General features: G+C 42.9%; 1 protein-coding gene and 1 long non-coding RNA gene across 2 annotated transcripts; one reads left to right on the top strand and one right to left on the bottom strand.

Moving 5' to 3' along the window:
• Positions 1–1,870: 1,870 nt before the first annotated feature.
• LOC142360820 (uncharacterized) lies at positions 1,871–7,622 on the bottom strand. Its single transcript, XR_012763386.1, has 3 exons — positions 7,528–7,622; positions 6,553–6,800; positions 1,871–4,033 (listed from the first exon to the last, which is right to left on the bottom strand). It is a non-coding gene; the product is annotated as an uncharacterized LOC142360820 (long non-coding RNA).
• THAP12 (THAP domain containing 12) lies at positions 7,214–23,432 on the top strand. The gene is made up of 5 exons (XM_075415644.1): positions 7,214–7,362; positions 16,956–17,076; positions 18,616–18,723; positions 19,736–19,772; positions 20,066–23,432. The coding sequence occupies exons 1-5, from the start codon at positions 7,274–7,276 to the stop codon at positions 22,012–22,014; spliced, it is 2,304 nt and encodes a 767-aa protein (XP_075271759.1). The 5' UTR covers positions 7,214–7,273; the 3' UTR covers positions 22,015–23,432.
• The last annotated feature ends 211 nt before the right edge of the window (positions 23,433–23,643 follow it).

Below are 23,643 nucleotides of genomic sequence, written 5' to 3'. Positions count from 1 at the left end.
TTTCCAAGCATTCTCATTTTTATTAAGGATGAAGAACCAGACTTGGAAATATCCCAGAGGTCCAGAAAGACCGAACGCCGAATTCTGCTTGTCGTTACAGCAGCAACATTGCCATTTACTTCAGACTAACCTGCAATCAATTCTTTATTACCCTTAAAAAAATGGGAGGGCTGAGATTCCATGGACAAAGCAAATGAAAAAAACACCACAAAATGCAAAGCACATAAATAATGAGTCTGAAAAGCATAAGTAACCTGACCCAAGGCCAGACCTGTGCAGCAGTTGATCAACTGGGACAGATCCACTGAGATTGTCCCCGCAGAGAAGCAGAGATGAGTCCCAGCAGATGCACCAGAGCCAACCCTGAGCCCACCAGGCTCCGGTCAACGTTGTCTTGAGTCAAGTCCCCCTCACACAAAAATCACTTCTCTGCTGTGCAGCGCTCACAGGTCCCCCAGGAGCAGCATGGATCTTTCATTAAGACTGAATTAAGGTTATCTGGACTCAGAACGACTGCACACAGCCAGCCTGAATCTTCTAGCCTAATCCAGAGGGGTTGCCCGAAGGCAGCTGAAACTTGACAGCATTTATGTCTGATGAACAAAATGTCGAGTGTTCCAGTTATAGGCTAAAACAAATCAACACATGAAAATACGGTTTAGGCTTACTTCATTAATACAGAAACATGGCTAAATGTCCCACTGGTGAAAATTTCTCAGTGAATTAATATAAACAAATTCATTATGGGTAAAGGAAGAAAATGCAGAATGTGAAAATGCTAGCATTCTTTCTAGCCTTCCAGATGTTTATCACTTTCTTAGTTCTCACTACCTACATCCCTGGTCTCTGAGTCACCAGTTAAGGAGGCCCACAATTACAGAGCACTTTCTGACTGCTCAGAAAGTAAGCAAGAAACAAACTTGTCGACAGCAGCAACATTTTGTCGTCTCCTAAGCAGGCAAGGCTCAACAGTGTAATAAAAAAAAAAAAAACAAAGTAAAAATAGTTTTTAATATTCCATTTTACTTTGCAGACAAGGCAAGCTAAGAACTCACACTATCAAAACAGCTGTAAGCAGTAAATCACTGAATTTTTGCAGCTTGGTGATACTAGGCTGGTACCTTAGCTCTAAACGTGTTAACAGCAGCTCACCATTAGCTTTCCTGTTACAGCCAGCAGAGATGAAACTGGGCTTCACCAGGACCTGCAGTATTCTTCATCTGAGGGTGACCTACTGAGCAACCCCGGACAAGTTTTATCACCTCTTGTGCCTCTGTTTCCCGCTTGTATTTTAAAAACTAATGACAGATGGTGATACACAAAAGCCACACTTTATTATTTATAACAGCATACTGCTGGTTATTCTTTTAAGAATTTGATCAATTATATGAGATTAAGCAAAATTTGTTGCTCCTTCCAGTAAGGGAAAGAAATGTAGTGACCATCAAGCAGTCCTACTTTGTGTTATGTTCTCTACTACCTGACATCCTCAGATCCACCATCAGCTTAAATAACACAATTCTCATCGCTTACAGACACTGGCCTAATTAATTAAACTTCCTGGGCATTTACAGAATAATTTGTGCCTCACCACACTTCCTTCGATCCTCTAAGACAATGGAAGGGGGGAAGAAAATGAGCGGTAGCTTGGAAGCATCAGGGGTGAGATGGCCCAAGGGAGGAGCAGGGATTTTCACGCAGAGGTGGTGATTTGTATGCAGCCCAGGTCACCAGGACAAAGCCGCGCTTCTCAGCTCTCGCTGCGGTTCTCACTGGATTATTAACAGCATCTCCCCTCGCATCACCACAACCTGATTGATACAGACTCCAAAATAATCCTTTTTCTTCAGAGCAGCCTTTCCTGGGTAGAAGAGAAGCGCATCAGCCTGGTACTAGATAAGAACTACGCACAGCTACTGCAGCTGCTTCTTTTCTGCCATAAACAGTGGATGTCCAGCTTCCAAGAGTCTTAGGTTGGTAATTTCAAAAATAAAATTAGGAAATCAAGGAAAAAAAATACTATTTGTATCAGCCTGCCAGCGATCGAGAAAAGAAGTAGGAAACCCACTACGCTTTTATACTAAGATGAATGTAACAATGTAGGCAATTTAAATTTTTAGGTAATTTAAAGATGGTTTAAAGTATCCTCCATGTCTTGCGTAAGAGAGAAGTAGCCTAGATTCTAACAAAAGTTGTATTATTTCTTGGTCTTTTTTTGTTTCCGAGCTAAACGGCCTAACCAACACAGTTCCCGCTTAAGAGATCATTCAGTGACTCGATACACTTTCCTGACATAAGTGTCTATTTTAAATTCATTCTATTGCCCTCAGACCACTCCTAAACTCGCTCTTCCTTCTCAAACACTTTCCCGTCACATTTTTTCTCCTGGCTAAGATACGAGCAGAAGCCTCAGTAATGTTTAGGCGCTGGCAGCTTGCCAGCGGAGCCTTTTATATACGGCCTTGTCAGCTACAGGGATTGTCACCCAGGACTATTTGTATTTAAATCCGCAAAGATATTTCAACTGCTTTCACTGAAGATAGCTTTGTGTTGCCAGTTAATGGACATTTTTCCCCCCTATTATGAGTAATATATATTATATTCAACCTATGTATTTATTTTACAAGTCGTAAAAGATTCTGTGCTAGAAGTACGTAAATTCAGCCAGGCTTAAATCCCTCAAAACGCCACTGTGCCTTGAGCTGAGCAGCTATTTAATCACTTTGCTACACTGAGGCAAAAACTCGATTACATATCCTCAAATAATGAAAAATAACCCCAACTTCATTGTGTCATTCTGCGGCATATCAAAGACCGAATTAAAGTTGGTACCCTCTGCAGTCCGGGGAGGGAGATGCAAACCTCCATCCACTTTGTAGCATGCTGTAGTGGTGAAAAACGCATAAACTTGCTGGGAAGAAATCAAAGACACTCTCAGAACAGAAAGCGTGGGAATAAGGCAAAGTATTAAAGCTGTCACTCCACTGTTTAAGTTGTGTCCTTATCTATGGTCACAGACGTGTATGACAAAGCACTGGTAACTCTAGCATGCTTCTGCAGTTCAAACAACATATCCCAGATCAGCTTTTAGCAGAACTGAGCCCTGCTAGGACCTGATCTGCGCTGTGCTTTAGGGGAGCTTGCATGTTCTCTCCCGAGTTGCACTTCTAACATATCAGCAGTTCAAGTCAACTCAGCATTCAATGACTTCCTCCTGATTCTGACTAAGTATTCTTACAAGGCTAGATGGGCTAAAAACTCTGGGGAAGCAAGTGAACGTACCAACTGTAAAGGATATGTTCGATCACTCTAAGGAGACTGGACAACAAAGGCAGCTCCACAGACAACAAGACAAACAGTTAACGACCATAATTACCGAACGGCCAATGAACCTGGGCATTTGCTTATCTCGACAATCACCAACCTTGATTTTCATAGCAATACAATCATTTATAAACTCTTTATTCCCAACTGTTTTTGAAGGATTCCATTCATTAGTTGTGCCCTGAATTCAAGAAACTACATTGATCCCCAAACTCCTTGCAAATAAAAGTTTACTTAAACATACAGTATTGTTGCAGGGTGAAAACAGCAATGGAGAAGGAAGGCAAGCTGGCGCTGAATTTGCAAAATACAGAGTAAAATTTTTGTCAGTGCACAGCCTTCACTGAAGCTTTGGGAAGAGTTCACGTACTTTTAAGAGGTTGGTCTTAATGCCGGAGGCTAGCAAGGCTTGCGCAGACAAATAAAGCCAACCTGTCACTCCTGGGTTGGGGCAGGCAAATAGGGAAACTAAAAGATGACTCATATTCCCTCTTTATCCACTCAGATTTCCCACTCCTTCATGGTGATATAAACATCTGTCTTTCCGTTAGGATGTGCTGCCCACAGAGCAGCACAGTAGGCTGTAATCATCTGCATGGGCTGGCTGAACCCTTCCAGAACTGCAGCAGCTCCGGTGGAAGCGAGGACTGGACTTGGAGCAGTTGCTTGTAATTTAGAAGGCTGCTTTCCTACGCAGGGAGAGGAGTAGCTGTAGGCCAGAATACAGACAGCTGTGGGTAAACACAGAGTAGGGCAGGAATACAGATTGCCTGTGCACAAAATCACGTTATTTGGGCAGACCCTGACACAAACAACACCCTCACATAAAAGTACAGTGCTGCAAAGCCAGCAGCCCTCTGGATTTCCTCATATTGAAGACCTGATACAAAACTTACGAAAGTTAGCATTCTTTGAAAAAAAAAAAAAAAGAAAAAAGATGCCAGTGAAACAGAGAAAAAGCAATGGTAATTGGGTCTGACAACCCTTGAATACCATCACAGACATTGCTAACCTTCATTTGCAAAAAAACTAACTGTGAGGGAGGAGCCAGGATGCTGCCCTACTCTGACTTAGGGTTGGAGTTCAGCTGCATATTGGTCACTCAAATTCCATACTCTGTGTGCTCTTGCACAGTCTCAGGGGTCCTCCCTCATGCAGTGTGCAAGACTTCGTTATTCCCCACCTTCGCCTCCCAGTTCTGCAGAACTGTAGGCAAGCCCTGGGCATAAGCAACTTGTTTTTCATCCCGTCATTGTGAATTTCAGCGAGTCTCCAAGGCAGCATGGATACAGACGTACAAAAACACCTCTACGGGATTAACATGAGGTCCTTTTAGTTCTTACAGACAGGTTATCCCAAAAACACTGGGGCTGTGCAATTTGCAAGAGAATATAATAGTAGCAAGAGTCATGAAAGCATTTCAGGCTGTAAATATTCTCTTGCAAATAGACTTTTAATAAGCAGGAAATCTGCAGGAGTACATGATTGTACTCAAACAGTATAATCAGAGAACAGAGGCATACTGACTTTCACCCTGGGGAAGAGACATGCAATTTATCTCCAGAAGTACATTAAAGAGGTTATTTTACAACCACTATTGGGTGATAGAGAATCCTGGATTTAAGAGACAGCTGACCTTAAAGACACAGTGGTGAAATAAAGCAATTAAAAAAACCCCACACGAATGCACAAAATTCCTTTGAGAAGGATTTATCCAGAGGATACAGATTATCTGTACAACACTACTACTACAGTACATAATCCCCATTCATTGTCAATAGACAGACACACTTGGAAATATACTGTGAACAATGTTTGAGTAATCTGGAAGATCCTTTAAGACGCAAAATCACTGGCATACAAGTTATATGTGTACACTTCAAAACCTACTCTGCAGGGAAAAAAAAGGGGGTTGGTGATTTCTGTACTCTACAACAGAAAGTAATTTTTGGAATTTCCAAGCAAGCAGTAAACTAATTTTCTTTAAAAATAACGGACTTCTAGTAACATTGTTGGGCTTTGAAAATAATTCATTTTCTTTCTGTTACATAGGAATTACTTAAAAATTAGTCTCCCCATAAAAAAACACCATCCAGCAAACTTCAGTAAATTAACTTTATGCACCAATCATTGCATTCATTTCATTAGGAAAACTCATATGCAAATATACACACATTTAGAAGAGCCAAACCATGCTTGTAACATGATTCAAATGATTCAGTATCAACAGAAGCTCCAGTCAGACACAGCCGTTTAGAAATATGCGCCATGGTTAATTTCTTTTGAACACAGCCATTATAATCTTCTGGTTTGGCTTGTTCAGAACCCTAAGAAGGAATTTCAGCACAGACGCGCTTTTGTTTAGTGAATCAATTTGGAGAGGAAAAGGCCCTTCAATCTCAGATAAATATTAGTAACAATTACTTAAGGGTGAAGAAGTATTTTTTCACACTGAAACGGGTTTTAAAAGTGTTTGAAAATTGAAAACATTACACAGTCATGCCTCTAAACTATTACTGCAATTGAGGATGATCCTGCTCTCTCCTGTGCATTCCCTTGCGTCAGCAGGAACATTTATGCAATCCGCACAGCAAATCAGATGGCCCTTATTCGAATGAAATCTAGCCTCAAGGTAAATGAGTGTTTTTAAATAAAGTTACTTATCTCATTAACTCCCTTAATATAGTTCACCGTATGCAAACGTTGAATTGCCCAGTAAAGTGAAAGCAGTTAGGTGCAGCTAGACTTATCTTTAGCATTGGCTTAAACAACTACTCAAAACTACTTAAATGGAACAAACTCAGCTATGTGCCCGAGTCAGAATTCTGTCAGAGAATTAACACCAAATAAATTGATGTTATTGAAAACAGTCCAACGAAACATGCTTTGAGATTCCTAGTTTGAAGGGCACTTGATGACAAGACTTCCTCACATAAAATACAGCTTTTATCCTACTCATACTAAACAAAATCTTACAAGTTTTGAAGCCAGCCGAAAAGGAATCAAACGAGCCTTTTTTTTGTTTTTCCTTTATGCACTGTTTTGAAAATAAACACACTTTGGTTATTTCACACATTTGGATTATGCTTCCTAAAGCCCAACAAATCTCCATGTCAGGACGCTTTTTACGTCATTTTCCAGGTATGTAAAAGATTTATCACAGCCGAATTCTTACACCATAGCCCCATTACACTGGAAACAATTACCATGTGCCATCAGCATCTATACCTTTCACAGCTGCTGTATCTAATTCCTCAAACTACCAGCGGGCCACACTCGGCGAGTGAGTCTTTTTCTTCTTCCAGCTACCCTGTTTTCAGTTTCCCGTTTCTTTTTCTCTAAGCTTTCTTCCATTTTTACCTATGACAGACCTGGCAAAGCCTTCCCACGAGGTACACTCCCTGTTTGATTACTTTACGGCTCAAAACACTCGTGGTTTCTCTCGTTATCCACCCGGGCTGTGGAGTAACATCTTCCTACAAAGCAAAACAGAAGAAAATAGACAAGGGAAAAAGATTACAACCTCCTTCTACGTCTAAAATTCATTCTGCAGGTAAACATACTCAATTTACCACATAAATACGTATGAGGGAAACCCGACACCACCGCCTCTGCGCATGCGCGGCGCGGCCGCGGGCCCTCCCCACGCGCATGCGCGGAGCCCCGCCGGGACACATGCGCACGCTCGCCCGCGCCCAGCCGCGGCGCATGGGCACCGTGCGGCGGGCGGGCGCGGTGCCTTGTGGGAAGGAGGCGGCCCTTCTCCCGGCGGAGGGCGGCGGTGAATCCTCCCGGCCGCTCACAGCAGTGTAGAGCCGCTTCCCCCCCCCACCACCACCCCCTTCCTCCTCCCTCCTCCACCCCACATACACCCACCCCACCCCCCCCCCCTTCCTCCTCCCTCCGGCCCGCGGATTTAAAGGGGCAGCGGCGCCCGAGCCGGAGGACCATGCCGAACTTCTGTGCGGCTCCCAACTGCACCCGCAAGAGCACCCAGTCCGACCTGGCCTTCTTCCGCTTCCCCCGGGACCCGGTCAGGTGAGACCCCGGCCGGGCGCTGGAAAGGCTGCCCGAGGGGCGGGGCGCTCGCCTCTCCCCCCCTCAGGCCCCGCCGGCCCGCGGCCCTCCGCTCCGCCTGAGGAGAGACCGCGGCGGGGGGGCGCCTCCCTCCTTCCCCCGCAACCCCTCTCCGCGCCTGCTCACCGGGACGGGACGGGGAGGGCCGGCGGCCGCCCGCAGCTGCCGGCTCTGCCGGCGGAGGCCGCGCACGCTGTGGCGCCGGAGGGGCGGGGCTCGGCGGGACCCTGCGGCCCGCGGCGGGGAGGCGGGCGAGCGGCTGCGCATGCGCCGGGGCGGCCGCCTCTTGTCCCCGAGGGGGAGGGCCGGCCCTGAGGGGCTGCTCGGCTGTGAGGGACCTGGGGGAGGGGAGGGCTACCCAGCTGTGAGGGGGCTGAGGGAAGGAGGGGCTGCGAGGGAGCTGCTCGACTGTGAGGAGGCTGAGGGAGTGAGGGGCTGCCCAGCTTTGGGGGGGGGGCTGAGGGAATGAGGGGCTGCGAGGGATCTGCCCGACTGTGAGGGGGCTCAGAGAGTGGGGGGCTGCCCGGTTGTGAGGGAGTGAGGGGCTGCCCAGCTGTGAGGGGGGCTGAGGGCTGTGAGGGGGTTGAGGGAGTGAGGGGCTGCCCAGCTTTGGGGGGGGGCTGGGAGGGGCTGCGAGGGGTCTGCCCGACTGTGAGGGGGCTGAGGGAGTGGGGAGCTGCCCGGCTGTGGGGGGCCTTGAGGGAGTGAGGGGCTGCGAGGGACCTGAGGGCTATGAGGAGGCTGCCCGACTGGGCGGGAGGCTGAGGGGCTGCTTGGCTGTGAGGGGTGTGGGAGGGAGTGAGGGGATACCTGGGTGTGATGGGGTGCACATCTGTTGAGGGTGTGGGGCAGCAATGGAATCGTAGAAGGGTTTGGGTTGGAAGGGACCTTTAAAGGCCGCCTGGCTGAACCCCCCTGCCATGAGCAGGGACATCTTCAACTGGACCAGGCTGCTCAGAGCCTCGTCCGACCTGACCTGGAATGTTCCCAGGGATGGGGCATCAGCCACTTCTCTGGGCAACCTTGCCAGGGTTTCACGACCCTCACTGTCAAAAATTCCTTATATCCAATCTAAATCTCCCCTCTTTTAGTTTATAACCATTACTCCTTGTCCTGTCACTACAGGTCCAGCTAAAAAGTCTGTCTCCACCTTCTTACAAGCCCCCTTTAAGTACTGGCAGCTGCTGTAAGGTCTCCCCGCAGCCTTCTCCTCCCCAGGCTGAACAGCCCCAGCTCTCAGCTTTCCTCGTAGGGATGTGTGTAATGTGATGTATGGCTGTCAGAGTTGTGGGGCAGCTGGAGAGGTGCGGGAGCAATGGGGTGAGGCAGGGGAGCTCGTGCATCGTCAGGAGCCAGCGCTGGCTGAGGTGGTGGAGGTCTGTCCGTCGTACGGTGTGTGCTGAGGTGATGTGGTGCTGAATAGCGAGGTGTGTGCATGACGAATAGGACACCAGTGTGACAGGCAGCTGTCAGAGGACTGCGAGGATGACGGCTGTTGGTGAAGCATCGTGAGCAACAGCAGAAGTGGTGGGATATTCAAATAATCATTAGGTGAAAAGCAGGGATGGTGTGCTGGTAAAGCAAGAGGTGTGTGAGTGGAAAATAAATCATGTACTCGGACGTTGAAACCCCATGTAGAAGCTCACCTTTAAATCTAGGAAACGCTGTTAAAATTGTTTGGCATAACTTGCTCCTCAGAATTTTGGAATCTGCATAGATGCCAGAGCGATACCAGTTATCTCTCTCCTAACAGTGGGTAATTAAGGCTGAAATTTTTGATGATTTATACATGATACTCGCTTCCTTCCTTCTTTGATGCTGCTTGACCTGATTTTTGGAAAATTTCAAAACCTGTGGGAATTGTGGGTACATTTTTTTTCTGAGAATATAGTCCCCTGTGAGTGATTTCAAATGAATCGTAGAATCATAGAAAGTTTTGGGTTGGAAGGGACCCCTAGAGGTCACCTAGTCCAACCCCCCCGCAGCGAGCAGGAACACCACTAACTAGATCAGGCTGCTCAGAGCCCTGTCCAACCTGGTCTTGAATGTTTCCAGGGATGGGGCCTCCACTACCTCTCTGGGCAACCCGTTCCAGTGTTTCACCACCCTCATTGTAAAGAATTTCTTCCTTATATCCAGCCTAAACCTACCCTGTTTTAGTTTAAAACCATTCCCCCTTGTCCTGTCACTGCTGTCTCTACTAAAAAGATTGTCCCCGTCTTTCCTATAGGCTCCCTTTAAGTACTGAAATGCTGCAATCAGGTCTCCCCGCAGCCTTCTCTTCTCCAGGCTGAACAAGCCCAACTCTCAGCCTGTCCTCATAGGAGAGGTGCTCCAGCCATCGGATCATTTTTGTAGCCCTCCTTTGGACCCACTCCAAGAGTTCCATGTCCTTCTTGTGCTGAGGGCTCCAGAGCTGAACGCAGTACTCCAGGTGAGGTCTCACCAGAGCAGAGTAGAGGGGCAGAATCACCTCTCTCGACCTGCTGGCCACGCTTCTCTTGACACAGCCCAGGACACGGTTGGCCCTCTGGGCTGCCAGCGCACATTGCCGGCTCATGTCCAGCCTTTCGTCTATCAGTACCCTCAAGTCCCTCTCGGCAGGGCTGCTCTCGATCCTTTCACCCCCCAGCCTGTATTGATACCGGGGATTACCCCGACCCAGGTGTAGGACCTTGCACTTGGCCTTGTTGAACCTCATGAGGTTCACACAGGCCCACCTCTCCAGCTTGTCCAGGTCCCTCTGGATGGCATCCCATCATTCTGGTGTCTCAACTGTACCACTCAGCTTGGTGTCATCTGGAAACTTGCTGAGGGTACACTCGATGTCGCTGTCTGTGTCATTGATAAATATATTGAACAGCACCGGTCCCAGTACGGACCCCTGAGGGACTCCACTTGTCACTGGTCTCCATCCAGACATTGAGCCGTTGACCACTACCCTTTGGCTGCGACCATCCAACCAATTCCTTATCCACCGAACGGTCCACCCATCAAATCCATGGCTCTCCAATTTAGAGAGAAGGATGTTGTGGGGGACCGTGTCAAAGGCTTTACAAAAATCCAGATAGATGACGTCCACTGGTTTTCCCTTGTCCACCCTTGTTGTTACACCATCATAGAAAGCCACTAGGTTGGTCAGGCAGGACTTGCCCTTGGTGAAACCATGCTGGCTGTCTCGAATCACCTCCCTGGCCTCCATGTGCCTTAGCATGTCTTCTAGGAGGATCTGTTCCATGATCTTCCCAGGCACAGAGGTGAGGCTGACAGGTCGGTAGCTCCCAGGGTCTTCCTTTCTACCCTTTTTGAAAAGGGGCACAATGTTTCCCTTTTTCCAGTCACTGGAGACTTCCCCTGACTGCCAGGACTTTTCAAATATCATGGAGAGTGGCTTGGCAACTACGTCAGCCAGTTCCCTCAGGACTCTGGGATGCATCTCATCAGGTCCCGTGGACTTCTGTACATTTAGGTTCCTCAGGAGGTCCCGAACCTGGTCTTCACTTACAGCTGGAGGGATTTTACCCTCCTGGTCTCCTTCATGCCATCCATCGACTCGGGAGGAGTGAGGAGAGAGGTTGCCAGTGAAGACTGAGGCAAAAAAGTTGTTGAGTACCTCAGCTTTCTCCTCATCTGCTGTTACCAGTTTGCCGGTCTCGCTCATGAGCGGGGGTGTGCTTTCTTTGACCATCTTTTTCTGGCTGACATACCTGTAGAAGCCCTTCTTGTTATTTTTCACATCCCTTGCCAAGTTCAGCTCCAGCTGTGCCTTGGCCTTCCTGACCCCATCCCTACACAACCAGGCAGCTTCCCTAATACTCTTCCCAGGAAGCCAGTCCCTGCTTCCACTGCCTGTGCGGTTCCCTCTTCTTCCTTAGTTTGACCAGCATCTCTTGTCTCAGCCTCGGATACAAAAAGATCGTATAGGTAGTAGCTGCTGCTTAAAGCTGTGTTTTCAGATGTGCTGTGAAGTTTCCTGGGTGAATGCAATGCCTTGCGCTAAAGCTAGGATAACCAGACGTCTTTCTGATGCCCAGACATGCAAGGTTTTGTAGTACAATCCTTACTGTGTAAGTTTGTGCTTTTGATGAAAACTGAAATCGAAGTAGTTGAGTGCCTGCTCTTAACCTTTCATTTGTATGATTTGCTCCTAGGGTTGTCTCTTTTCACCTTCAGTCCCGCGAGAGTGGCGGGTGCTTACACAGTCAAAGGAATGATGGTGTGTGCGGAATTGAAGAGATTTGGTTCTGTCTGAACTTCGGGCTTAATTTGTAAGGAGTCTGTGCTGTAAAATCTGAGGCATGTCAAGTTGTGCAAAGGTGGTTGATACGTGACAGTTTATTGTATGATGAAAATACCCCCTTCAGTTATATTTTTTCTATATAAATACATTTTGAATGAATATTTTTCCATGGTAGCAATGCAGAAATGTATTAAAAAGTGTACAGTTAATTAAATGATGCACCAATTTTAAAAGGGCTTTTTTTAAGCTGTATTTTGGAATTAGACTAGTACTACTTTTAGCCGCCATTTGTGGAAGTTTAAAAGGAAAAACCGCTTGAAATAAAAAATGTGTGTCAGCTACAGTGAGTTGAACAATATCATTTTATGGCTGTTGCTTTTGCAAACGTTGAAGTGGATCGTGGACGTGGTGTTAGGAAGCATGTACTGGCTTACACTTCTGTGGTGTGCAAGTAAGCGTGCTTTCTGAGTGCACGACCACTTCATAATCCCCTTGAAGTAGTTCAGGCTAATACGATTAATGTTCCCGTAACAGAGTGGTAGAAAATAGAGTTAAAGTTGACACTGAAAGATCATCTAGACCTTTCCACTGTCCAAAGGAAGGATAAGCTATACCTGAACTATTTCTAGTGTCTTTGTCGTGCTCTTAAAAACATGCAGTGACAAAGATGACGCTCCCTTTAAGTTCTCTAGGAGTTTTCCCCCCTGAGATCTTACACATTTCTCGTTTAAACTTATGTTAAAATGTCTGAAGTTGATAATATATTCTGTTTTAACAACAGCATTTGCAAATTGATAAATCCATGCAACTTTCTGTCTTTGTAGACTGGAGGGTGTTAGTGGTTTATTCTCCTGTTTGGACTGCAGCAGTCATCTGCAGTTGTAGGTGACAATGTGTCCCTGTGCTACTTGCTGTCACAGAAAGCTCTTGCCATTATAGGTCAAACTGGTCTGGCGAGCAAAGTACTTTGTGCCAAAAATGTGTTGTTTGCACTTTGCAGCTTACAGTAAGAAAGCTGAGTATAACAGCATTAGAATACATCTTTGTAATATATATTTTATTTCTCATCAATGATTTTTTTTAAATTCCATAGTCCCAGGTACATTGTCTCTACTACCTTACTGCTTTCAGTTTTTCCACAATAACTGAATAACTGCCTTTACATTTTCCCAGTTCAGGGCTAAGCAGTTCCAGTGAGACATTCCAAGTCTGATCTTTCAAGCGTTAGCAAGTCTGGGAGAGCTAACCAGTTATTTAAGACCGGCTTCATTTATTGTTTGTAGCTGAGAAAACAAGAAGGGGTGCACAGAGTAGACTTTGAAAAAGAACCAGCTGCATTTAATGGGTGATATGTAGTCTTTTCATATCAAAAGTTAATGTGAATAGCCTCTGTTACTCTAATGAGGATGTATATTTTATAGTTTCATACAGTCTAGGCCCTGAGCCCCACAGTGAGATCTGTTTAACCCTCATCCGTGTTTCTGACTCTGTCATGGTGGTTGGAGTTAAGGTGAGGTGTGAGTGTTTAGAACCAAATGCTTCTTAAGCAAAGGGATGCTGTTCTACTGCCGTTGACTGATATTGAGGTAACATAAAGCACTCTGTCTGCACCTGAATAAAATGCCACTTGAAGTTCCATGAGATGTCAGCAGATCTCTGAAAATGTAAAGTTTGTGACTGAGGAAAACCTTTTTAAAAGCTAATGGGCGGTACCTAAGCAGTGGTGTGATATATTACATTGAAATGGCTTTCAATATGTGCCAAATATTTTGCAACTAAAGCACTTGTGCAACAGTATATAGTGTGTGTTAGTTGAATACTAAAAATCTGGAGATATTTTTATACAGAATTTTATTCTGAAATCTTTTTAATTGCTGCGTGGATAACACTATGCAGAGCTACATTGGTTGATTTCAGAGGTCTTTGTTCTTCCGTTCCTTGGAGAGCATTCGATTTGCAGCCGAACACATAGCAAGACCAAAGGGCTGAATTCGGACTCAGATGGAGTTTGCGTGTTTTGAGTCCAGTCACGTAAGCTCAACCATCTCCCTCTAGTCCTGTAGCTACCTGAGAGAACGTCAAGGCTCCAGCCTTTACCAGCAGAGTTTCCTAGATGTCTAGAGCTCTGCGTTCCTGAGTAGGACCCCTCTGAAGAGCTCACGGTGTCCTTTGCCATCACTCATTAGTCTGATGTGGTCCCTAGCTATTGCTAGTATCTACTTCAGTGTTCACTGGTTGGCAGCAATGTTGATGGTGAAGGGATTCAGGCTGATGTTTGTCTGTCCTTGACAGCTCTGTGCCAGTTGCAGGAGATATTCAAAACCCTCCTGGACGAGGTCCTGTGCAGCCTCCTGTAGGTGACCCTGCTTCAGCAGGGGGGTTGGACTGAGTGATCCCCAGAGGTCCCTTCTAACCGCGACCATTCTGTGATTTGGTGAGGTGAGACCACGAGGTCTTACTCTTACTCTTCCAGTGGAAGAGACTCTTCCTTTGGATACCGCTCTGGGCTGAGACCCTCCCCACTGGCTACAGGGAGGCTCTTCAGCCTTTGTAATGGCCTGATGCAATCACCTTTAATGAGGTGTCTAGTAATCAGCACCCACTCAGGAGGTAGGAGAGACAGATTCTATATAATCTGCATGCTAAAGGTCTCCTGTGTAAAAAGATTGTGTTTCTACTGTTTGGTTAAATGGAGAATGCTCTTCTGTGTCTTGTTGGAGTGACTGCACTGTCCAAGCAAGAGTGCAAGATCTGTGGTACCAAAAGACTGATCAAGAAACGATACTATTTTATCTTACTATTATTTCAAGTCATTATTAAGGATACTATGTCTAGATCTACAAGAGCAGCTATAGAAATGGTTTATGTTTTATGGCACTTGCTGTCACTGTTATTTTGATATTTTGCATAAACAAAATATTAAAGATGCATAAACATTTCAGCCAGCAGAGAACCAGAATCCAGGGTTCTCCCCTTTCATCTTCATTCACAGTTGCCTTTCACTGCACTCAGTTAAAATAGATGTGATGGTGAATCTGCTCAGAGCTGTGGATTTCTGCATTTGGGCTGCCCACCAAAACATCTGGCGAGACAGCCTTCATTCCAAAATTGTTGAATAATCACTAGTTATTTTTCTTCCTCCTTGCTCCTATGAGGAGTAATTCCGTGTTTGCAGTCAAAAATAACAACAACATTTCTTTCTTGTAACTTCTAGCTGTTTCTTGGGTCGGGAACCAGCTTCTTTTTAATTGAGGAATAAAAAAGAAAATTTAAAGCCTTTTGTTTTTAAGTGGACTGAGTAATTTTTTTCACTTTCGTGAATTGCAGCAGTGATTGAGTTGTGGGGAGGTCTCCCCCACTTTGCCCTGCTGAAATAGTAGACTCTTCATGTAGCTTTTCTGTGTAGGTTCCTAGAACTTTGTGGACATTGCCAACATTTACCATTTAAAAAAAAAAACTTTAAAACACTTTAAAATATGAGTCTACATTGAAAAGTGTGTTCCAAAGTGATGGATTGTAAAGTAAAATAAGTCACTGAGACTGTAGTGAAAGTTCCTTCTCCTTTTCCCTGTAGAATTATTGTGATATTACCATTGCTCTTTATAATGTTGTTGTCTCTGGCATTCTTGAGTTTGGGGAAGGATTTAGCCTAGGAGGATTGGGAGCTTGTTGCACCACTCTACAGTTAGAACAATGAACAAATTGTCAGTTGTGTTCATGTGGAGGCTTTTAGTCATCTATCTGTACTGTGATTCTGCCCCTCTGCCCCACTCTGGTGAGACTCCCCCCGGGAGTCCTGCGTCCAGCTCTGGAGCCTTCAGCACAGGATCAGCTGAAGCTGGAGCTGTGGGAGTGGGGCCAGAGGAGGCCCCAGCAATGATGGGAGGGCTGGAACCCCTCTGCTGGGAGGAAAGGCTGGGAGAGCTGGGGCTGCTCAGCCTGGGGAAGAGAAGGCTGCGGGGAGAGCTTTTTGCAGCCTTGCGGTATTTAAAGGGAGCCTATAGGAAGGATGAGTAGAATCTTTTTAGCAAGGCCTGTTGTGGTAGGACAAGGAGCAATGGCTTTGAACTAAGGGAGGATAGATTTGGACTGGATAGAAGGAAGAAATTTTTTACACCGAGGGTGTTGCCCAGAGAGGTAGTGGAGGCCCCATCCCTGGGACCATTCCAGGCCAGATCGGATGGGGCTCTGAGCAACTTGCTTTAGTTGAAGATGTCCCTGCTTGCTGCACGGTTTTGATGTAGATGGCGTCTAAAGGTCCCTTCCTACTCAAAGCATTCTATGATTGTGTGTTTTCAACTCTGTTTACTTATGTGCAGTTGTCAATTGGTGGCTCTGTGGTGACACAGGTTGTAAGCAAGTGCGTTGAAATAATGCTGCTTCAGAGGATTATTTTTGCAGGAAGGAAATGACTTTTTTTAGAACTTTTGAATACAGAGATATCAATAGCTCCTGGAGTCGTGTTAATTTATACATACACACACACACACACACACTGCACAAATCAAATAGCAGATGAGTTTTACTGGAGCAGCTGTGCGGAATCAGTCTATGCATGTTGTTGCTCAAAAATACGTAGCAAGAAAGTGATAGACCCCGTTGGGGAAACAGAAGATGACTATTGCATTTGCGTCAATTACTGCAGGTGGTTTACTTGCCAGAGGAAACAGTATCTTGCATATCTAAAAGGAGCCCTAGTAGTAGGGGAAGTGTTTCTTCAGCTTTGTGTTGTATCTCAGAGAAGTAATCCAAAGCAGAAGTAAATGTTGTAAAACTATGTATGTAACAAAATCCTACTTCAGGTGTGTGAGTACTGTCTGTACAATGATTGCTTTTTTATTTTTATTTCACTTTTCAGAAATCTACTCTGAACTCCCCAATGACCACAATAAATAAGAAAAATGCTCTATTTTGGAGGGAGGCAGAGCAGACAACTATTTTAATAGTTGCCTTCATAACCTTTATGACTTTAGTCTACAAATGCATCTCTTTTTAACTTCGGTTTTTAAGATTAAATTCTTAAGAATTAAATGGTCAGGTTTCATGACCATCTGCGTTAGTCTGCTGTGTGTCTGTAAGACAAAGGCAAGAATATATAGAGGGAAAAGATTCCTGAGTTTGTTGGGGCTGTGTTAAGTGGTGAGCAAAAGGAGAAAAACAAATGTTTAAATAGATTTGATGGTATGTTACAATGGAAGGTGTACAGCCTCACATAAATGGCAGGGCTCACTGCACTCTGGTTCCGAGTACGCTTTGAAATTGTAGGGGATTTTGTTTTATCTTAAAACTAGCTAATTCTTTTGCTTACATGCAGGTGTCAAAGATGGGTAGAGAACTGTCGAAGGGCGGATTTAGAAGATAAAACTCCAGATCAACTCAACAAGCATTACAGATTGTGCGCTAAACATTTTGAGACTTCTATGATATGTAGAAGTGTAAGTAAAACCAAGCATTTGTTTGTTGTGTCTTGCCAAACATGACTAACGGTTTTCATCAGTGTGCTGCGTTTCAGTCTTTGATCCCCTGGGTAACGGGTCCCTGGGAAAATTAATCTCTTCATCTTAATTGAGATCATTGTCATGGTCCAGAGCACCACACAGACTCGCAGATGTCGGCACAAAGGATGAGGTGGAAATGAGCAGTCGGGGAGGAGGAAAGCAGAGCTGCTCCTGCTGATTTGATATGTTTGTGGAGCCCTGGTCTTCACTGCAGTTCTTTCTTCATACAAAGCAATGCTCATTTTGTTTATTGTCATTAGATGTTACAACATTATATAAATTTATTGGGTGTAAGTATGTAAGTTTGCATACCTCTATTTAAAATCATTAATGTGCTGTTACTGAAGTGTGTGCATGGTGTGATTAGGTGAAATTACACTCTGTTGTGGCCAAGAGATTTAAACATTTTTTGCCTCTGTCAAGCTTTTGTTTCCTGATATACTTTATCCAGCTAAAATCATGGCACTGTTTCCTGTTAATGAAGTAATACCTTTCAATTCTTGTTGTTAACAAGATAATGTTGATTTTAACAGCTTATGTAACTGTAGGGAACAGTGGACTTGGGGCTTTGTATTAAGTTTTAATTTCTAGGCCGAATTTCACTTTGATACATAGGCAAAATCAGTCCTTTAGTTACGAAGGATAGTTAAAATATGCAGGTCAGACTCTGAGCTCCTGCTGGTATTACACGTGACAGGGTCTCTGATTAGCCAGCATCCCAGAAACAATCGTGCAAATGAATGTGGGAAGTAATTCTGAATGTGAAATGAAGCTTGATGAAACTCTGTTTAAAATGTATTTCAGTCTAATGACAGGTATAAATGTCATCAGTTAAGATTTTGTATGTACTAGAAACTAGTTGGCTTAGACAACGTACGTTTACAGTATTTCCAAATATTAAATTTTACTTAAAATATTTTTAACTGCTACGAACATTTATGTGACCATCTAGATGTATTTTCTTCCTCCTGCTCATTTGATAGATAAATTTTCCTTCAATATGATCTTTCACAGTAGTGTTTTGTGGAATTCATAAGTCTACATAAAACAGCATTTTCACATAAAAAAGTTTGTGTGATGGTTTCTAGAACTGTGAAATAAGTGAAAGCTTACTAGTAACAAAATGTTTGCTTTCTGATGCTTAAATATCTTTTTATCCAGAATGTTTATTTTTAAAGAATCATAATATTGTAGTAAATTAAAATTATGGTGTCTGGGGTCTTTGTTGTGAAGATAAAAAGTATTTATGGTTTGGGTTGGGGTTTTCTTTAGTATCTCTCTTCTCATTTTCAATGTTCTCTTGATATCCCAAAATGTGAATAGCGTAGCATAGCTGTCTGTTTTGAAACATCAGAAAGTGAAAATACATTAACAAAAAAGAAAAAGCATGGCATCTGAAATTCCGGGGGGGTTTTGTGCACACGCAGTGACAATTTCCCAAATAAATCCCTAATCTAGATGTCTGTCTTCCTACAGAGCCCTTACAGAACGGTTTTACGGGATAATGCTGTGCCAACTATATTTGACCTTACGAGTCATTTGAACAATCCCCACAGCAGACATAGGAAAAGGATAAAAGAGCTGGTAAGTTTTTAATGTAAGTTTTTTTAATTTTGTTAGTATTAAAAAAAAGGCAAGTAAGTTTATGTGAAACTTCTGTTTAAAAGTGTCAAATAATAATATTTAGCACTTGAATGTTTGCATTTTCTGTATTGCCTATTCTAGTGTCTTTTTGTTGATTAAAATTTAAGTGCCCAAATATTGTGCTGATATAAATTTTATCTACTGAGGAAGGTTTAGTGAAACAATCTGGAAAATGAAATGTGTTGTTCCAGAGCTGATTCTGTCTTCCAAAGAAAGTGCATAGCTTCCTTTTGCTTGTTATTGCGGTGCTAACTGAGTACAACTTATGCTTGGTACCCTGAAATTCTTGCTACATATTGATTGTGATCTTCAGTTCACCTCTTTGACACTTGAAGTCTGCGCCAAGTCATGTGTGCTCGTTTTAGCTTATTGTTCTGAAAAGATGATCCATGTATAAAACCAAGATCAAAAAGTTTTTTGTGGAACTGTGTCTTGTGGATACCTTTTTTCTGTCATTTATAGTGGTTATAAGTATGCTGACAATTAAGAGGAATTAAACTCCTAAACTCTGCTTATATGTTGCAAAATTACAAACCGTTTCTAAATATTTCTCTGTGAGTTTGATGGAGTCTGTGTATTGACTGAAAATAGAGTTAAAGATGATTGTCTACTGACAGTGCACGTTCATATTGAAACAGAATTCTTTAATGTAATCTGTTTACTAAGAATTACAAAATACATATTGAACAAACTCCCTAATACTAGAAGTATGGGAGTAGCTATAGTAGCAAACTATTCTTATGTAATAAGTAGATGTATGTTGTGGCAGCAATAAACTACCTGAAGAAACCTGCTTCTCTTGGACTTTCTAGCACTTTTTGGTAAATATTAACGCTCTTTAAATGGTCTTTTCACAATGCTTATATCTAATCTTGATGTGTTTTAATGTGTTAAGAACATGCGCTAAACATTATCATCAATATAAGTTTGGGGCTTTTTTTCTTTTTTAAAGAGTGAAGATGAAATAAGAACACTGAAGCAACAAAAGAGTAAGTGGGCAAAATAACTGAGTTTGTAAAAGCTGTGTTTACTAAGGCTGGCAATGTAATGCAGGACAGATAACTGTAAATTTGTATGTATCGGGAGGATAATTGAGTTCCTGCTTTGTTCAAACAGTTCGAACAGCCAGTCTAAACTCTTTCCAAAATACTCATTCACTTCTAAACTAGAAGCTTTCTGCTCTGGACTCCAGTAACTCTAAGGTAATGGGGATAGTAAGGGAAAGCAAATGTTATGTTTCATTCATGTTATCTTGACACTTACAGTATTTTACATTTTGTAGTTGATGAAGCTTTTGAACGGGAGCAGGCAACTCAAGAATTGAACGAAAGCAATGAACAAAATACTGTCTCGGAGGAAGGGGGGGAAGAACAAGAGGAAAAAGCTGTCCCCTTAACAGTGGAAGAAAGAGAAAACAAAGATTACCTTAAATCTTTGTTTGAAATTTTGATCCTGATGGGTAAACAAAATATTCCTTTGGATGGCCATAATGTTGATGAGCTTCCGGAAGGTATTTTTACTTCAGATAACTTTCAGGCTCTACTGGAATACAGAATAAATGCTGGAGATGAAGTTCTGAGGAAACGATTTGAGATGACTGCAGTCAATCTTGAGTATTGTTCGAAAACTCAGCAGAAGCAAATGCTTGAGATCTGTGAAAGCTGTGTTAGAGAAGAGACACTGAGGGAAGTAAGAGACTCGCACTTCTTTTCTATTATCACCGATGAAGTAGTAGACATAGCGGGAGAGGAACATTTGCCGGTGTTGGTGAGATTCGTTGATGATTCTCATAATCTAAGAGAAGAATTCATAGGGTTTTTGCCATATGAGGCTGATCCTGAAATTTTAGCTGTAAAGTTCCACACGACTATTACTGAAAAGTGGGGTCTAAACATGGAGTACTGTCGAGGTCAAGCCTACATCGTCTCCAGTGGGTTTGCTTCTAAAATGAAAGTTGTGGCTACAAGACTGTTGGAAAAGTATCCACAAGCTGTGTACACGTTGTGTTCCTCTTGTGCCTTAAATGTTTGGCTGGCAAAATCCGTTCCTGTTGTTGGTGTTTCCATTGCGTTAGGAACAATCGAAGAAGTTTGCTGTCTTTTTAATCAGTCTCCACAATTACTAGTAGAACTGGACAACACAATTTCTGTTCTTTTTCAGAGCAATGAGGAGAAGGGTAACGAGCTGAAGGAGATCTGCCGTTCCCAGTGGACAGGCAGGCACGATATTTTCGAGGTTTTAGTGGACCTCATGCAAGCATTGGTACTGTGTTTGGATGCGGTAAGCAGCGACTCATCCGTCAGGTGGAACAGCTTTATTGCTGGTCGAGCGTTTGTACTTTCAAGTGCATTAACAGATTTTGACTTCATTGTCACTATCGTAATTCTGAAAAATGTTCTGTCTTTTACGAGAGCATTCGGAAAAAATCTCCAAGGACAAACATCAGATGTGTTCTTTGCAGCTAGCAGCTTAACAGCAGTGTTGCATTCTCTGAATGAAGTGATGGAGAATATTGAAGTTTACCACGAATTTTGGTTTGAGGAAGCAACAAATTTGGCTACGAAACTGGATGTACAAATTAAACTCCCAGGAAAATTTCGCAGGGCACAACAGGGGAACTTGAACTCTGAGGTAACGTCAGAAAATTACTACAAAGAAATCCTTAGTGTCCCCACAGTGGAGCATATTATTCAAGAATTGAAAGACATATTCTCAGAACAACATTTAAAAGCTCTGAAGTGTTTATCATTAGTGCCCTCAGTCATGGGGCAGCTCAAATTCAATACGTCCGAGGAGCATCACGCTGACATGTACAAAAATGACTTGCCTAATCCAGATACACTTTCTGCTGAGCTTCATTGTTGGAGGATCAAGTGGAAGCACAGAGGAAAAGATATTGAACTTCCAGCTACTATTTATGAAGCACTTCACTTGCCTGACATAAAGTTTTTCCCTAATGTTTACGCATTGCTTAAAGTCTTGTGCATACTTCCAGTGATGAAGGTGGAGAATGAAAAATACGAAATAGGACGAAAGCGCTTAAAGGCGTACTTGAAAAACACCTTGACAGGGCAAAGGTCAAGCAACCTAGCTTTGCTGAACATAAACTTTGATATAAAACATGACTTAGATTTAATGGTGGACACCTACATTAAACTCTATCCAGACAAAGTGGAATTTCAAGAGGACTTTATTCCCTCAAACAACTCTGAAGTAACGGAAGATGCTTAGTTTTTTTAAGCTCTAACCCATCTGTTGAAACAGCTTTTTTTTAATTAAGTTTCAATGCTGATGGGAAAAAAAACTGTGAAATCTTAAAAGTCACTGCAATTGTATTTCAATTTTAGGTCTCAGACTGAAGAAGCTGTGGTCAGTGACCCAAATTATGTTTTGTTAGTCTGCATTAAATGTGTTATGCGAACAAAACCAAGCCTGAAAGTAAGCCCATGCTCTTGGCTTTCTACATCCGATTGACTTAGCTAGGTGCTCGTTTACTTTATTGCATCTTGGAAAAAGTACATTGTGATTGTAGATCTGATGGGGCTGTTACATATTCGCTCATGAATTAGGATAAGAAAAAAAAAACAACCTAAAAATGTCAAAAGGCGTAATCCGTTTTAGTTCTGTTACTTAGGATTTTATTCTTTTTGGAAAATTTAAAGAAAAGTCTTTGATGTGTATTTAACTGGCATTTTGGAGAGTGGATTCAGCTATTGCACGATCCTCGTGCTGTGGACTGTTCTTGTAAAGTGAATGTTAGTGGTATAGAGGTACCTTTATGGTTTCAGTCGAAAAGCCAACCTCTTTAATCTCTCAATGGCTGTTTACATTCCTTTGTGTGAGACACAAACCCTTCTTCTTTAGGCTTTTAACAGGCATGGCAGGAGTGCTGAAATTCCTAAAAGACACTACAAACTTAAATTTTATTCCACAAATGTTTAAATCTGATCGTTCCATCCCAACTCAAAATCGTGCATCTTATTGTCTGTTTATTTGTAAAACACCCAGGAAAGATTAAAATAAGAGTCTGTTGTTTGTCTAGAAGTAAGATTGAAAATATTGTCGTTATTTTTGGCAAGAATAAAACATTTTTGTACAGTTTATTGCAATTTAAAATAAAATGTGAATTGCTTTTTACATAGTATTGTATTTCTTAGTGAAGCTGTGCCTCCCTGAGAATGTGCATTCTTTTGTAAGGTACCTTTTAGTTTTGGCACTTTTTTTCTCCATTGCTTTTGCAGTTCTAGTGAGTGGCATTGTCTTAAGACACAGGAGACTTTGTGTAATGACACTTCTGATCTGTACGTTCTGCTGAAGGTTTTTTTTTGTAATTATTTTGAGATAGCACTAGTGGAGATAGGTTAAATTTGAAATGGTTGAAAAGTGAAGTTTTGGAGCTGTCCTGATGCATGCCAATCCTATAACTTATTTACAGTTGTCCTTTTGTGTACTTCCCAGTTGCAGTGGGTAAGGCCCCCAGTAACAGAAAACTGAGTGATTGTACAGACTATGACAAATACAGTTCTTGATGTTTTAATGCAGTCAAACAGTAAGAATTAATTTGAGAAAAAAACCCTTTACTAAGTAAGCTTGGATATTAAAGTGGCTATGTACATCTTAAAAAATGCTTTCAGGAGCTTTTATTTACATTGGAGTAGTAAAAATTTCTCTTAAGAAGTATTATCTTTTCTTCCCACTGCTATTTGTGTTACGCTTTCTGGCATGCTTTCATGTTAATGCAACTGTTGCCTCAGTCAGTATAAAGTGTTATAGCTAATAGCTTGCTCTGTTTCTCTGAATATGTGAAAATAGCCCAAACCTATGTTGATGCTATGAAGAAAAAGCATTTTTAAATTAGAA

Source organism: Opisthocomus hoazin, chromosome 1 (genome assembly GCF_030867145.1).
Source record: "Opisthocomus hoazin isolate bOpiHoa1 chromosome 1, bOpiHoa1.hap1, whole genome shotgun sequence".
Classification (NCBI taxonomy): domain Eukaryota; kingdom Metazoa; phylum Chordata; class Aves; order Opisthocomiformes; family Opisthocomidae; genus Opisthocomus; species Opisthocomus hoazin.
Note: the sequence above shows the minus strand (reverse complement) of the source record. Positions and strands in the feature narration are given on the sequence as shown.

Coding starts and splice junctions, on each gene's coding strand:
- THAP12 (XM_075415644.1), top strand. CDS start 7,274: ATGCCGAACTTCTGTGCGGCTCCCAACTGCACCCGCAAGAGCACCCAG. Junction 7,363..16,955: donor TTCCCCCGGGACCCGGTCAG/GTGAGACCCCGG, acceptor GCTTACATGCAG/GTGTCAAAGATGGGTAGAGA. Junction 19,773..20,065: donor AACACTGAAGCAACAAAAGA/GTAAGTGGGCAA, acceptor TACATTTTGTAG/TTGATGAAGCTTTTGAACGG.